Here is a 15,000-nt window from a genome sequence, read left to right on the forward strand (position 1 = left end):
CAAAACAGTCATATTGTGAAACAATACCAAAATGTAATTATATATATATATATATATATATATATATATATATATATATATATATATATATATATATATATATATATATATATATATATATATATATATATATTTATTTTTTTTTTAATTTTTTTTTTTTTTAAATGTAATTTATTCCTGTGATGTGAAGCTTCATTGTCACATGATCTTTCAGAAATCATTTTAATATACTGATTTGGCTGTGTCAAAACTTTATATTTTTAAATATTTTTTTAAAAGAAAAGCTATTTTAAACTATAATAATATTTCACAAAATTACTGTTTTTACTGTATTTCTCTTGTTAAAGGGTTAGTTCGCCCAATTTACAAAATTATGTCATTAATAACTCACCCTCATGTAGTTCCAAACCAGTAAGACCTCCATTTATCTTCGGAACACAGTTTAAGATATTTTAGATTTAGTCCGAAAGCTCTCAGTCCCTCCATTGAAACTGTGTGTATGGTATGCTGTCCATGTCCAGAAAGGTAAGAAAAACATCATCAAAGTAGTCCATGTGATATCAGAGGGTTGGTTAGAATTTTTTGAAGCATCGAAAATACATTTTGGTCCAAAAATAGCAAAAACTACGACTTTATTCAGCATTGTCTTCTCTTCCGTGTCTGTTGTAAGACAGTTCAAAACAAAGCAGTTTGTCATATCCGGTTCGCGAACGAATCATTCGATGTAACCGGATCTTTTTGAAACAGTTCACCAAATCGAACTGAATCGTTTAATCCACAAATGACTAAAGCTGTTAACTTGTTTAATGTGGCTGAAACTCCCTCTGAGTTAAAACAAATCCAATATCCTGGAGTAATTCACGTACTCAAACAGTACACTGAGTGAACTGCTGTGAAGAGAGAGATGAACACCGAGCCGAACCAGATAATGACTCGTTCACGAGTCAAGAACCGTTTGCATCGGTTTTCGGATCACCAGTAGTTCTTTCTGAAAGTTCGATTCAATAAACTGGTTGAAGAAAACTGTTCACCGGTTCTTTTGCACTCGACGTAATGGTGTCATTGGTGATGACTGCAAGCCTTCGTTTTACTTGGGCTCATAACATTAGCAAAGAATCAGTTCAGAATCAATCACCAAAAGAATCAGTTAGGTTCAGACGCTCTTGTGTGTCGGTTTGCTTCACACTGAATCACACATGCGCAGTATCATCAGCTCTTCGGTTCTCGAATCGGACATGTCTGACAGAAGCGGTTCTTGACTCGTGAACGAGTCATTATCTGGCTCGGCTCAGTGTTCATCTTCAGTTCTCTCTTCACAGCAGTTCAGTCAGTGTACTGTTTGAGTAAATGAATTACTCCGGGATATTGGTTTGTTTGAACTCAGAGGTGTCAGCCACATAAAAAAAGTTAACAGTTCAAGTCATTTGCGGATTAATGCGTTTTGGAGATGAAAACCGTTTAAAATGATTCAGTTCGATTTGGTGAACTGTTTCAAAAAGATCTGGTTTCATCGAATGATTCGTTCACAAACCGGATATGACAAACTGCTTTGTTTTGTCTTACAACAGACACGGAAGAGAAGACAATGCTTAATAAAGTCGTAGTTTTTGCTATTTTTGGACCAAAATTTATTTTTGATGCTTCAAAAAATTCTAACTGACCCTCTGATGTTACATGGACTACTTTGATGATGTTTTTCTTACCTTTCTGGACATGGACAGTATACTGTACACACAGCTTCAATGGAGGGACTAAGAGCTCTCTGACTAAATCTAAAATATCTTAAACTGTGTTCCAAAAATAAACTGAGGTCTTACGGGTTTGGAACAACATGAGGGTAAGTTATTAATGACATAATTTTGCAAATTGGGCGAACTAACCCTTTAACAAAGATTTATCCCTCAATAAACTCCTAGTTTGCTGCTTATTAATTACACAAGCACTCATTTTGTCAACAAATCAATCCATATTTTGCCAATTAACAAGAGTTAAGGTGTTTGTACCTTGCAGAGGCTCAAAAGTGTCCATGAAGTCCAGATTGGGTTGCAGTGGGATGAGGCCTGGCTGGATCATGTCTGCATTACCTGCATGGGCTAAGAAGACAGTGAGGCTTAGGGAACGTTTGCCATATTCTTGAATAAACATGTTAACATGGGAGACTATGATTGTCATTTCTCACCAATTTCCCTCGGATCGGGCCATGCTACAGGTTGATGAGAAGCCAGTGTGGAAAAGAGTGTGTCTGAGAATTCAGACATGAGCACATCCATGTCGAAGAGCGAGTCCATCTCCATTGGAACAGGTGAATCATGACTCTTTCGGGATCTATGACGGCCTCCCACACTGAAATCCTCATCCTGGCACAAGAGGACACGGCAGGTGTCTGGACACACTTCCCCAAAGAGTGAAAACTGTTCCTCTGCCCCCTTTGGAGGTCAAAATGCAACAAGCAGGCCAGGTCAACAGAGACACTCAAGGTTCATGCAAAGATAAATGCAAGCATCAAGCGTGTGTACTAACATATGCACTAGCAGTCGAAAGTTATTTGAACTGGTTCTTTTTAGTGAACTAAATGAACCAGTTCACCAAGTAGGACCAAACCATCTGAAACCTTCTGCGGCTTGAGCAGCAAAGATCTACAAAATTACAAAAGATCTCAATGAAAACAATTTTTCTCTGATGTATCACAGTCAATCCGACTCAAAATAAGCATATCAGCATATATGATCCTCTGATGAATGAACTCTTTTAGTGCTCCAGCTCCTCCAATAGTCACTGAACTGAGGAAAGAGTTCCAAAAGAGAAAAGGCTTCCAAAGAGCCGCTGATGTGAGTATACACTTGAATGAAAGCGCGAAATTCAAGTTTTTGCAGTTTCTCATGGTTTATGTAAAAAGTAAGGCTGATTAAGACATGTAAAACCTTATGTGTTCTTTGATATGCTTTTTTTTTATTTCTCAGAAACTAAAAAACTACATCTGGCTAATATTCAGTATGATTATCAAAGCATAAATCCAGTAAATCACTTCCATCAATACCTCCAAAGCTTGCACAGATATATAACAAATCCTGGTTCAACATTTTAGTCTGTAACATTATGCAGTTTTCATTTATATGTGGTCTATTGCTAATGTTTGCATTATTTTTTAAGATTCATCTGTTTACATAAGAGATAGCTTGTTTCTCCATCCTTTTCATGTGTGTTTTTGTTCGGGATGTTTTGTACTTGTTCAGAAGAGTGTATCTCAGTGAAAACACGAAAAACTCGTCAATAGATGCTAGCGTTGGTTTCTAAATGATGGGAACTCGTCAATGGTGGGCAAAGAGTTAAAAATCTGTTTGATCTAAGGGCTAAACCAGGAGTTTCCAAACTTTTTTGTCAGCCGAACAACTTGGAGTTTTCACATTAATATTAAGAGAATTAAGGACATATTTTTGGTTCTCTGATGTTGATTATTAGTAACATGAAACACATTTATTTAAAAATGATACAGGGCTGTGCGACTTGGCCAAAATATTTTATTGTGAATATTTTGCCAAGCGTTGCAATTTAAACGAACTTGACAATTTTATTTCATATGAAAATGTTTCATATTTCTAGGGCTGAGACATCCAGACACAAAGAACAACAGACTCCTATACTCCTAAAGGGAAGTTACTTTTTTAAGGGTGTTACCACTTGGATGTAGTTTTCACAAGAACCAGCGACTACAAGGTACAATACAATATTTATGTTTTACATCCTCCGATCAAACCCCTTGCACATTTTCAGTAGAACATGTGCCAAATGCTGTAATCTTCTATGCACAAAATTATGCTAATGTGAATGTAAAGAAAGTGAACATTGCATGCATTGCATTTCCTAATGCACATTAAACTCACAGTGCTTGCAGAGATGGAATTTGTGAGAAGCAGCATTTATACCCTGGGTTAAACCACAGGCAGAGTATACTCAAATCAAGTGAAAGCTGATTTATTTTCAAAATAAAAATGTGTCCCAAAACCTGAGCTTTAACTATCTTTGTGGGTAGATGTCTAATATCCTCTGTCAGCTCATGACAAACATCTTCAATGCATTCTTGTCTTTCACTGCAGGCTTAAACAGATTTTGGAACAGCCATTTGGCTGTAAATAAAACTGACTTCATTCCACATCACTAGCCAGCCAATCGTGATCATCCATGATCTGGCTCTGGCTCTCTCTATATATAATTACTAAGTACGGTAAACGTATCTATAAATAAACTAAGTTAATGCAAACTGCTGTCTTTCAAAAGTTTATAATAAAAAAGACAGTACAGAGAGTTTATACCTTTCCTTCACAGTCTTGTTTTCATTTGTGTAAAATTAAACAGTCTACCCTGACTAAACTCTCTTGTTTAGTGCTGATCTCTTTAAAGGAATAAATGGCAAACTGAAATTGAACAGCAAAGTTAGTTTAACAAATAAAAGAAAACAACCTCAGTAAGAGCATGCACGTACACTTTCATGCTAAATTACTAACTATAGTTTAACTTTATAGTGAAGAAATAAAATCCTTTTAAAATTACCTTGAGAAGGCTGGACAGGTCTTCATCTTTGTGCTTCTGTAACTATGAAATAGAATTTGAACAGTACTTTATAAATAACAACTTGGTTACACAGTACTGTACATTTAATGTAGAGAGCAAATACACTTACTCTTTTTTTGAAATATGTTCTCCATTTATGATATTCTCTTATGACAATTTCAATTCTCCTTTTCCAGTACTTTCCTTCTGTTGCTATTGCCTAGGTAAACAAAAGAAAAAATAAAGTACCCCAAAAAATGACCTTTGTGCAAGAAAAAAAAAAACAGTTTTTAGACATTCAAATCTAAAGATAAAAAAAATAATTACAGACTCACCTCTGTCGGTCGATGTACTCCTGAGTCCATATTGCCATCTAAAGGAGTGACAAAATGGCAAACAGGGTTCTGTCTCTTCTCTACATCTTCAGGAAAGAGAGGCATTGCAGATGGAAATTAATAATCTCATGTTTTACAATTTCTGAGTGGTATGTGTGCTAATAACTGGACTTACATTGTATATACCAGGCTCTCCAAATGGCGTTGTTGAGGCGAATCTTGTCTCTCCACAGAAGCTTGAGACCTTTGAAATTCTTCCATTTTGGTGACACCAACCTTCCACTTATGCAAACAAAACAGATATATTATTTATTTATTTTTTATTTTTTAATAGCAAGACACAGGTGCACCCATGGTATAAATTTTAGGGCTATCGGATCATGACATTTTGGGTGTTATTAATTGTCACACAAACAGCTGCAATTAACTATTTAACTGCATGTTTGGTTCATGTCACCTAGCTTACACATACATTGTACAGAAATACCAAAATATTGGACAGGCACTGAATGACAAATAAAATAAATTTTTTTCTCTCTTGTAATATTTATTGTTGGACTTTTTTTTTTGAGTCTACTGCATTGTTTCATTCCTTCTTATTGTCTTTAAATACCACTAAAATGTTACCAATTTGTTAAAAGAAACAATTTATTATGGTCATATTTGTATCTTAGGGAGAAGTCACTTAAAATTATTCAAGAGATATGTTGTAAATTACTCCTTATTCAAGCTGCAGATTTCTTTGGAATATTGCTGTACAGGCTAAATGTGGCACTCTGCAATGTCAATAAACAAAATGAGTTCTGTTTTGGCAAAAAAAAATTTGAATGATTTAAAAATATCTTCTAGAATTAAACTTTACTCTAAAACGAAAGCTGCGCCACTGCTTAACAAATAAAATCACAAATACAATTACAGGCTGTCACAAACAAATCATAATTAAAAGTGTTTTGTTCTGATATTCTCAAGCATAATTCATTCATAAGTAAAATAATAATATTATTTTCTATGCTGCTGATGTGAAGTTGTCTAGTAAATTTCTCCCTTACTTTGTAAAACGTATTAATCCTTGCATAATTTTATAGGAGTGTGTCTACACTGTCACACAAAAAGTGACAATTCTGTCATCATTTACGCACTCTATAACTTATTATCAAAAATAATGTAAACAACAGGCTTGTTCACACAAGATATTTTAAAATTGGCTCACGTGACTTAGCTATACATTTTTATATATATATATATAGTAGTCAACATTGGAAGTGGATCAAAAAGTTCTGAGTTGTTCTAAGACAAGAAAGCATTTTGGCTTTTGGACAACTTTGATGAAAGGTTTTGATCCACTTCAAATGTTGACTACTGTTTATAGATCAAAGTAAGTGTGTATATATATATATATATATATATATATATATATATATATATATATATATATATATATATATATAAACTGCTTGCTAAAACCAATTCGAAACGTTGTTATTTTGTATCACCACCAATACCATCACAAACGAATGTTTACACCTCATGACTAGAGAATTAAATGCGTACTGATTTGTCTAGAAACGTTGTGCCCAGCAAGCAGCGCGTTAATAGCTTTATATGAATGCTTTATTAATGGCGGAATAATATTTCCTGTGGTCGGTACAACTGGAGATCAAACAGATTGTGAATCGATCTTCTGTTTACTACCCAACCCACCTGTAGGCAAGCGTCATGCACTCAAAGAGCTTCGTCAGGGAAGCATCAATAGAGAGATGCGACGTGCTAGTCTTTCCGAAGTGATACGTCTGGCATGTTTGTTTATTTACAGTGTCGAAATCGTAACCTTTCTTTGGCGGGTGATCAGTATGAGGAGAAGAAACCATAAAATGACCGCTGTGGATGATCTGCGACTCGCGTCCTTCTGATTTCTTAAACGAAATAGTCGACTCCTCCGCGTCAGAATCGTCGTCCTGCTCTTGCTTGATTATCATCGTGGCCCGTCGGTATTGTCTGGTCTCTCGAGTAACGTTAGCCATATTTAAAAGTAACATACGCGCTGGACTTGTAGCGGTGCTGATCATTCACATTACACGACACATATTTCGTCCATTAGTACTGGATTTAGTGATATTATTTTAGAAGTTGTTTAAATCTCCCAACTTTCCCGCACGCCCCCAACATTAGCCGCCATGCTATCAATCGTAACTTGAAGTGATTTGGTGAACTCAATACGGTCGTTGCGTTGCGATGACAGAAGCGCGCGATTGGTTGTCTCGAGAGCACACCCACTAATACTAATAATAATTCAGCTCTTGAAACACTATGCGGACAACAACTGTGCAAGCCTGTCAAAACACTGCTCTTTGGTGAATTACTTGTTTAGCGGTAATGTTTATTTCTTTCCTTGACGTTTAATGGCGGTTGGTAAACCAGCTTTGGTGCATATTCCGCCACCCACTGGGATGGAGTGTGAGGCATTGATATCATAAGAGAGAGAGACATTTATTTATTTTATTTATTAACACCTACCCTACCTTTCTATATTTTCTTATATAACTTTGTTGCTTTCAAAAAGAAAACAAGAGCTTCATATCCTTTGAAAGAACTGTTAAGTTCTGCAAAGTAAAAAAATGCATGCCAACACAAATTAAATACATTTTCAATTGAATTATTTCCCTTTCATATGCCATACAACTGATTATTACATGCTTTACAGTTTCTGGAAGTCCACATTTATTGCACTGACCTGAACCTTGTTTCCCTATCATTTGAAGTGATTTGATGAGAGCAGAATGACCAATTCTCAGATAAGAAATTACTGTATCTTCCTTTCTGTTGCTATATCTAATTCTTACCAATCCAACGTGTTTTTGTATAATATACAGATGACAACCTTTATTTCCTTTATCCAACCTCTCCTGCCAAATATTTTTAATATCAGTTTTAATTAAGTCTTTCAATTCAGATTTACCCACAGGTATTTCTAAATAAATAACATTGTTTAAGGGCCTATTTGGCTATCTTGTCCACATCCTCGTTACCCTCCACACCAACATTACAACATTACACCAACTCGTTACCCTTAAGTCCATAAAAATACTGCTAAGTCTCAATTATAAGTCTTAAGTCTATATAGATTTGGTAAAATTTCTATATATTTCTTTATAATTTCTATATTTTAATATATCTTGTCTTGAATCAAATTTTCAACTTAAACTAGTAAGAACTGAAAACGAATCGGAGCAAATTACTACAGCAGATGATTTAACTTCTACCCACTGTAATGCTATCAAACTTTCCACCAACTCGCATCATATACAGATATATCATTAGTGATTCTTTTTACAGCTTTAGATTTAGAAAGAGGGATATACATACAAACCAGATTCCAAAAAAGTTGGGACACTGTACTAATTGTGAATAAAAACATAATGCAATGTGGAAGTTTCAAATTTCAATATTTTATTCAGAATACAACATAGATGACATATCAAATGTTATAACATGAGAAAATGTAGCATTTTAAGGGAAACATAAGTTAATTTTAAATTTCATAGCATCAACTCATCTCAAAAAAGTTTGGACAAGGTCATGTTTACCACTGTGTGGCATCCCCTCTTCTTTTTATAACAGTCTGCAAACGTCTGGGGACTGAGGAGACAAGTTGCTCAAGTTTAGAAATAGGAACGTTGTCCCATTCTTGTCTAATACAGGCTTCTACAACCCCTGGCAAAAAGTATGGAATCACCCCTCTCAGAAGATGTTCATTCAAATGTTTAATTGTGTAGAGAAAAAACCAAGCACATATATGCCACAAAACAATTTTCACTCAACAAAACAATATTCTGGCTGTATAAAACACTTAAAAAACAACAAAGAAAGATAACTATAGTCAATTACAAGTGTTTTTACAGATCAAACAGGAAAAAAAAAAAAATGGAATCACACATCTGAGGAAAATTATATGGAATCACCAAATAAAAACACTACTAGTACTTTGTTGCACCACCTCTGGCTTTTATAACAGCTTGAATTCTCTGAGGCATGGATTTAACTAATGACAAACAGTATACTTCATCTATCTGTCTCCAGATTTGTCTTATTGCAGTTGCCAGATCAGCTTTGCAGGTTGGAGCCTTGTCGTGGACCATTTTCTTTAATTTCCACCACAGATTTTCAATTGGATTGAGGTCCGGACTATTTGCAGGCCATGCCATTGACATTATATGTCTTTCCTGTAGAAATGTTTTCACAGATTTTGCCCTATGGCATGATGCATTATCATCCTGAAAAAATTATGCTACCATCACCAAACATCCTTTCAATTGATGGAATAAGAAAAGTGTCCAAAAATCTCAACATAAACTTGTGCATTTATAGAAGATGTAATGACTGTCATCTCTCCCATACCTTTACCTGACATACAACCCCATATCATTAATTATTGTGGAAATTTGCATGTTTTCTTCAGGCAGTTGTCTTCATAAATTTCATTGGAACGGCACCAAACAAAAGTTCCAGCATCATCACCCTGCCCAATGCAGATTCGTGATTCATCACGGAATATAACTCTCATCCAGTCATCCACGGTCCAAGATTGTCTTTCTTTAGCCCACTGAAACCTATTTAGATGTTAATGATGGTTTTCGTTTGGCTTCTGTATGTAAATCCCATTTCTTTTAGGCAATTTCTTACAGTCCGGTCACAGACATGAACTCCACTTTCTGCCCATTTGTTCCTCATTTGTTTTGTTGTGCATTTTCTGTTTTCAAGGCATATTGCTTTAAGTTTTCTGTCTTGGCACTTTGATGTCTTTCTTGGTCTACCAGTACGCTTCCCTTTTACAACCTTTCCATTTGATTTTTACTTGGTCCAGATTTTAGACACAGCTGACTGGGAACAACCAACATCTTTTGCAACATTCCGTGAAGATTTACCTTCTTTGAGAAGTTTGATAATCCTCTCCTTTGTTTCAACTGACATCTCTCGTGTTGGAGCCATGAGTTATGTCAATCATCTTGGTTCAACACATCACTAATGTGTGCAACCACTCTTTTTTAACTGCAGACTAATTAGCAGTTGTAATCAGATACAGGTGTTTGTTTTAGAAATGCAAAGTGCATGGTGATTCCATATAATTTTCCTCAGATTTGTGTGATTCCATATTTTTATCCTCTGTTTGATCTGTAAAAACACTTGTAATTGACTATAGTTATCTTTCTTTGTTGTTTTTTAAGTGTTTTATACAGCCAGAATATTGTTTTGAGTGAAAATTGTTTTGTGGCATAATATGTGCTTGGTTTTTTCTCTACACAATTAAATATTTGAATGAACATCTTCTGAGAGGGGTGATTCCATACTTTTTGCCAGGGGTTGTAGTTGCTCAACTGTCTTGGGTCTTCTTTGTCACATCATCCTCTTTATGATGCACCAAATGTTTTCTATGGGTGAAAGATCTGGACTGCAGGCTGGCCATTTCAGTACCTGCATCCTTCTTCTGCTCAGCCTTCTTCTACTTGTAATTGATGCAGTATGTGGTCTGGCATTGTTATGCTGGAAAATGCAAGGTCTTCCCTGAAAGAGACGATGTCTGGATGGGAGCATATTTTGTTCTAGAACTTGGATATACCTTTTAGCATTGATGGTGCCTTTCCAGATGTTTAAGATGCCCATGCCACACACACTCATGCAACCCCATACCATCAGAGATGCAGCCTTCTGAACTGAGTGCTGATAACAATTTGGGTTTTTTCATTGTCCTCTTTAGTCCAGATGACATGGCGTCCCAGTTTTCCAAAAATAACTTGACATTTTCATTGACCACAAGACAGTTTTCCACTTTGCCACAAAGATTGGGGGCATCCAGTATGGTTTTCTGGCCTTGAGATTGTTCCAGATTCTCTGAATCTTTGGATGATATTATGCACTGTAGATGATGATAACTTCCAACTCTTTGCAATTTTTCTCTGAAAAACTCCTTTCTGATCTTACTCCACTATTTTTTGCTACAGCATTAGGGGAATTGGTGATCCTCTGCCCATCTTGACTTCTGAGAGACAGTGCCACTCTGAGAGGCTTTTTTTAAATACCCAATCATGTAGCCAATTGATCTAATAAGTTGCAAATTGGTTCTCCAGCTGTTCCTTATATGTACATTTAACTTTTCCGGCCTCTTATTGCTACCTGTCCCAACTTTTTAGGAATGTGTAGCTCTCATGAAATCCAAAATGAGCCAATATTTGGCATATTTCAAAAGGTCTCATTTTCAACATTTGATGCCATCTATATTCTATTGTGAATAAATTATAAGTTTACGAGACTTGTAAATTATTCCATTACTTTTTTTACTCACAATTTGTACAGTGTCCCAACTTTGTTGGAATCGGGTTTGTAGCTGCAGCTTTTCTTCCAGTTACTGGATCTTTGGAACCATTTGTAAACATTTGTAAAAAGTGGAAATATTCACTCTGAAGATGCTGTTGCACTACTATCGCTTTAGGAACTTGATTTTGTCAATCCTTTATAGTTTTAATTACCAGTACTGGAGATCCACAGAAGGCATTAAGAAAAACCAAGGTGGAGATACTGGCAAATACTAATAATAACATTATTAATACCTGTTTGCTGAGTTTGCTTTTCTATTATCCATCCAAAGCTTTTAACCTAAGATTTTCCTGAGATTTCCCATCCTAGTTAAAATTATAACATCAACGCAAAGTGCACATAACATTGTGTAGAAAAATAGTTTATTGTGTTAACAAGCATTACAAACATTCACTTTTAGTGTTGTACTTTTAAAACAACAACAATAACATCTAAAAGGAAAATATGGAAAAATGGACAGAACTTTAGTCAAATAAACCAAACACTTCTCTTGAAAAAGAATATATATGTATTCAGAACGAAGGTATGGGTCATTTTTGCAGGAAATGAATATAAACAAAGGTAACTTTTAAACAGGGCAAGACAACATTCCACCTACAATCGCAAATGGAAGCCATCACAAAGCTTTCCAGTCAATGGGCTTCTTTCCTGATTTCTTCAGCAGTTCATTGGTCTTTGAGAAATGTTTACATCCAAAGAAGCCACGGTGAGCAGACAGTGGCGAAGGGTGGACTGTTTGCAGAACATTGTGTCGTTTCTATAAGACAACAATCAAAAAAAAAATATATATATATATATAAAAATATTTATTGGATATATTGAAATATGTTCGTATATTTAAGCTGGAAATGATTTCAGTTATAAACAAAGAATCACACAACATACCTTGTCAATGGCAGCCCCCTTCTTTTGCGCATAAGAGCCCCAGAGAATAAAAATAAGACCCTGCATGTTAGTGCTGAGCCAGTGTATCACAGCGTCAGTGAAAGTCTCCCACCCCTTGTCTTTGTGAGAGTTGGCCTGGTGTGCACGCACAGTCAGCACAGCGTTCAGCAACAGAACTCCTACAAAAGACATTCATGAAGAAATGTCACATTTACATGCTCAAGAAAATTTGCTTCTATACCTATGAGCAAAATAAATTTAATAAACAAAAAAAAAAATAATAAAAAGGACACAGGACATGTCTTCAGAATAAGCATACATTAATTTAAATGCAAGTTCTGGATTTGAATGGGACTGGCCAACATTTTCACATGATTTGCTAAAGTTTCAGCACCTGATAACATTTCATTTAGGGAGAGATGCCATTTTGTGTCCTCACTTTAAAAATGATGGCTGGATCAGACATCTGTCTATCCACTGACTTACAAAAAAAAAAAAAAAAAAACAACACTGCCAGAGACAAACTGCTGGATAATGGATAAATTGAAGTCCACTGTCAACTAGATGAATTGCAAAAAGAACAACTGGTCATGCAAATGAATTGGGGCTGATCTAAATACCACTTTTTGAGCTTCGAAGCTTCGATAGTAATCAACACCGAATATTGGAAGCTTCGGAGGGAGGGGCTGAACATATTTCTCTCTCTAATAAAAAGGCAGGAATCTACAGAAAACCCTACAGAACAGCTTGACTTTTAATATAGACAAATTATCATTAGGCTGGGCTACTGTATATTTTTTTATTTTATTTTTTTATGGCTGCCGTATTGCAAGTATTTTCCAATTAAATTAGGTGCAGTTTTTTTTTTCATGTGTAAATTACTGTAACAAAGAGGACATATATTTAAATATTTTTTAAAGGCACATTTACAGTATTTTCCGCACTATAAGGCACACTTAAAAGCCTTTAATTTTCTCAAACAACGTCAGTGCACCTTATAATCCGGAGCGCCTTATATATGGATCAAGGCGCGCTGTCAAAATGTTGACATTCCCTTTAGCACAGCTCCATCTAGTGGATGCATAACGAAAACCCAGTCAACCGTTTGACTGCATTATCTTCTATTCTATGCGCCTTATAATCCAGTGCGCCTTATAGTGCGGAAAATATGGTATTTTATAGTAAACTTAAAAATAAAATGCTAATATTTACTACTACTTTCTTTGTTTGCTTCTTTAAGTAGTATCGCTTTATGTATTCCCCAATTTTAAGTCGATTTGGATAAAAGTGTCTAAAAATAAATAAAAGCATTTTCATCATATTCAAACTTAAAATCAGCAGGCTTTAATTTTGGCAGGTTGCCGGCAAGTAAGTATCCGCGCTTCCGGATTTACCACTGCTGCTGATTAAAGAGTGTCAGTGGATGAATGTCACAGTTTTGCATTGTGCTTTGAAAACGGCATGACAGCCTAGATTTATGCTTTCAGGTTGAAAATAAAACTTATATAGTACAGTTTGTGATTAACAGCTGCCAACCATGTCGGTACGCAAATGCGCTGTCAGAACATATTTATATAAATTTTTTATTTTGGTCGTGCATGCGGACCACTTATGTGCACCCCTGACTATAGGCATACAAGTTACAGAACATAGGTGATTTTTCTCTCAATGTGATGTTGTATTGCCTTTGTCTTGTCCTCATGCAATTTAGGGTGCTTTGACACTTGGTTTGCTTGCCTGGTCCGAACCAGAGTTTGATTGCTCCCCTCCTCCCCCTGCTGGACTGTGTTCATAGCTGTTCGCTTGCGTCATCAAGCCAGCAGCTGTTTACCCTGTTGTTTAGTAATGGTGGCGCAGGAGAAGGCGGCAAATTCATATCATTACTCTCTGCACTTTTATGTATTTACATTTTTGAACTGTTTGTTTTGTTTACAAAGCTTTGGTACATAACGGAAATGAGACATACAGCTCTCTGCTTGCAGCATGTCAGTCACGGAAAGTGAGTGAAACAAACACACATTTTAATCAAATAAAACGTCATTAATAGCGGTTCACATCAGCAGCAAACCCTACCAGAGTTCACATGAACTGTAAACCAGACCACCGTTTTTAAGCGGACTCGGGTATGGTTCGTGGGTGCGCACCGGAGTTCGGATGACAGTGTTCAAATCATCCAATCTAATGTCAATCGAACCCGGGTGGGCAACAAAAGTGCTAGTGTGAAACCACCTTTAAAGTGTTCCCACATCTGGGGTCTTTGGCATTTTTGCCTTCTCTTCTAGATGAACTGAATCATGACGTCCACCCATGGGCAATTTATAAGCTGCTTTTCCACTATCGGGCCGAACGTGTTCCATTCCGTGCAAATCCAGGTCAGTCAGCACTGATAGACTTTCATTTTCTACTATGGTGCTGATAATGGGGCTTTTTAGAATGCAGTACAAATGCATCAGTCGTTGGCTTTGGTTGTGTTATAAACAGAGATATGGACGATTGATCAGATATTTCTGTTTTTGGGACTCCTTTTTTGTTAATCTGATATTTACTTTGTTCAATAATTAAAAAAAAGATTAATGAAGGTCTTAGAGGTTCGGAAAGTCAAGAGGGTGAGTAGGCCTAATTAATGACAGAATTTCCATTTTTGGGTGAACTATCCCTTTAACATGTGCTCCGTGAAGAGGAGAAAGTAGAGGATGCACACCTTGCTTTGCCCATCCTGTAAGATCTCCGTGACCAGGTTGCTCAAATCCTTCAATGTCTGAAGCCAGTTCTTTAAAGATGTTCACCAAGCTGTGAACAGAAAAAGTGTCATAAAATTATTGTAACAAAAAACTAACAATCATCTAGCCCCTATTCTTGTGCT

The 15,000-nt window shown here is 36.0% G+C and overlaps 2 protein-coding genes across 6 annotated transcripts in view; both read right to left on the reverse strand.

The window, feature by feature from the left end:
- Nucleotides 1-1,946: 1,946 nt before the first annotated feature.
- On the reverse strand, nucleotides 1,947-7,289 carry LOC127957826 (MLX-interacting protein-like). 2 transcript variants are annotated; one of them, XM_052556525.1, is made up of 7 exons: nucleotides 6,585-7,288; nucleotides 5,059-5,165; nucleotides 4,884-4,969; nucleotides 4,679-4,768; nucleotides 4,549-4,590; nucleotides 2,180-2,426; nucleotides 1,947-2,093 (listed from the first exon to the last, which is right to left on the reverse strand). In XM_052556525.1, the coding sequence occupies exons 1-7, from the start codon at nucleotides 6,947-6,949 to the stop codon at nucleotides 1,960-1,962; spliced, it is 1,071 nt and encodes a 356-aa protein (XP_052412485.1). In that variant the 5' UTR covers nucleotides 6,950-7,288; the 3' UTR covers nucleotides 1,947-1,959. The 2 variants fall into 2 exon arrangements, with proteins under 2 accessions (XP_052412485.1, XP_052412486.1); XM_052556526.1 differs by having other exon boundaries at nucleotides 1,955-2,093; nucleotides 2,180-2,392; nucleotides 6,585-7,289.
- Nucleotides 7,290-11,597: 4,308 nt separating this feature from the next.
- The window catches only part of LOC127957830 (uracil-DNA glycosylase-like), an 11,647-nt gene continuing 8,244 nt past the window's right edge, over nucleotides 11,598-15,000 (reverse strand). For all 4 annotated transcript variants that reach the window (XM_052556532.1, XM_052556534.1, XM_052556535.1 and 1 more), the window contains 3 exons: nucleotides 14,839-14,927; nucleotides 12,138-12,316; nucleotides 11,598-12,009 (listed from right to left, as the gene is read on the reverse strand). In XM_052556532.1, the coding sequence (XP_052412492.1) occupies nucleotides 11,869-12,009; nucleotides 12,138-12,316; nucleotides 14,839-14,927 (409 nt within the window). In that variant the 3' untranslated portion in view covers nucleotides 11,598-11,868. The remainder of the gene's footprint in view (nucleotides 12,010-12,137; nucleotides 12,317-14,838; nucleotides 14,928-15,000) is intronic.

This window comes from Carassius gibelio, chromosome B5, assembly GCF_023724105.1.
Source record: "Carassius gibelio isolate Cgi1373 ecotype wild population from Czech Republic chromosome B5, carGib1.2-hapl.c, whole genome shotgun sequence".
Lineage (NCBI taxonomy): Eukaryota > Metazoa > Chordata > Actinopteri > Cypriniformes > Cyprinidae > Carassius > Carassius gibelio.

Bases quoted from the DNA above. Each gene is read 5' to 3' on its own strand.
- LOC127957826 (XM_052556525.1), bottom strand. From the start codon at position 6,949: ATGATCAGCACCGCTACAAGTCCAGCGCGTATGTTACTTTTAAATATG. The intron at 4,591-4,678 runs GTAAGTGTATTT...TCTATTTCATAG, and splicing joins GAACATATTTCAAAAAAAGA to TTACAGAAGCACAAAGATGA. The intron at 2,094-2,179 runs GTGAGAAATGAC...CTGTCTTCTTAG, and splicing joins GCCCGATCCGAGGGAAATTG to CCCATGCAGGTAATGCAGAC.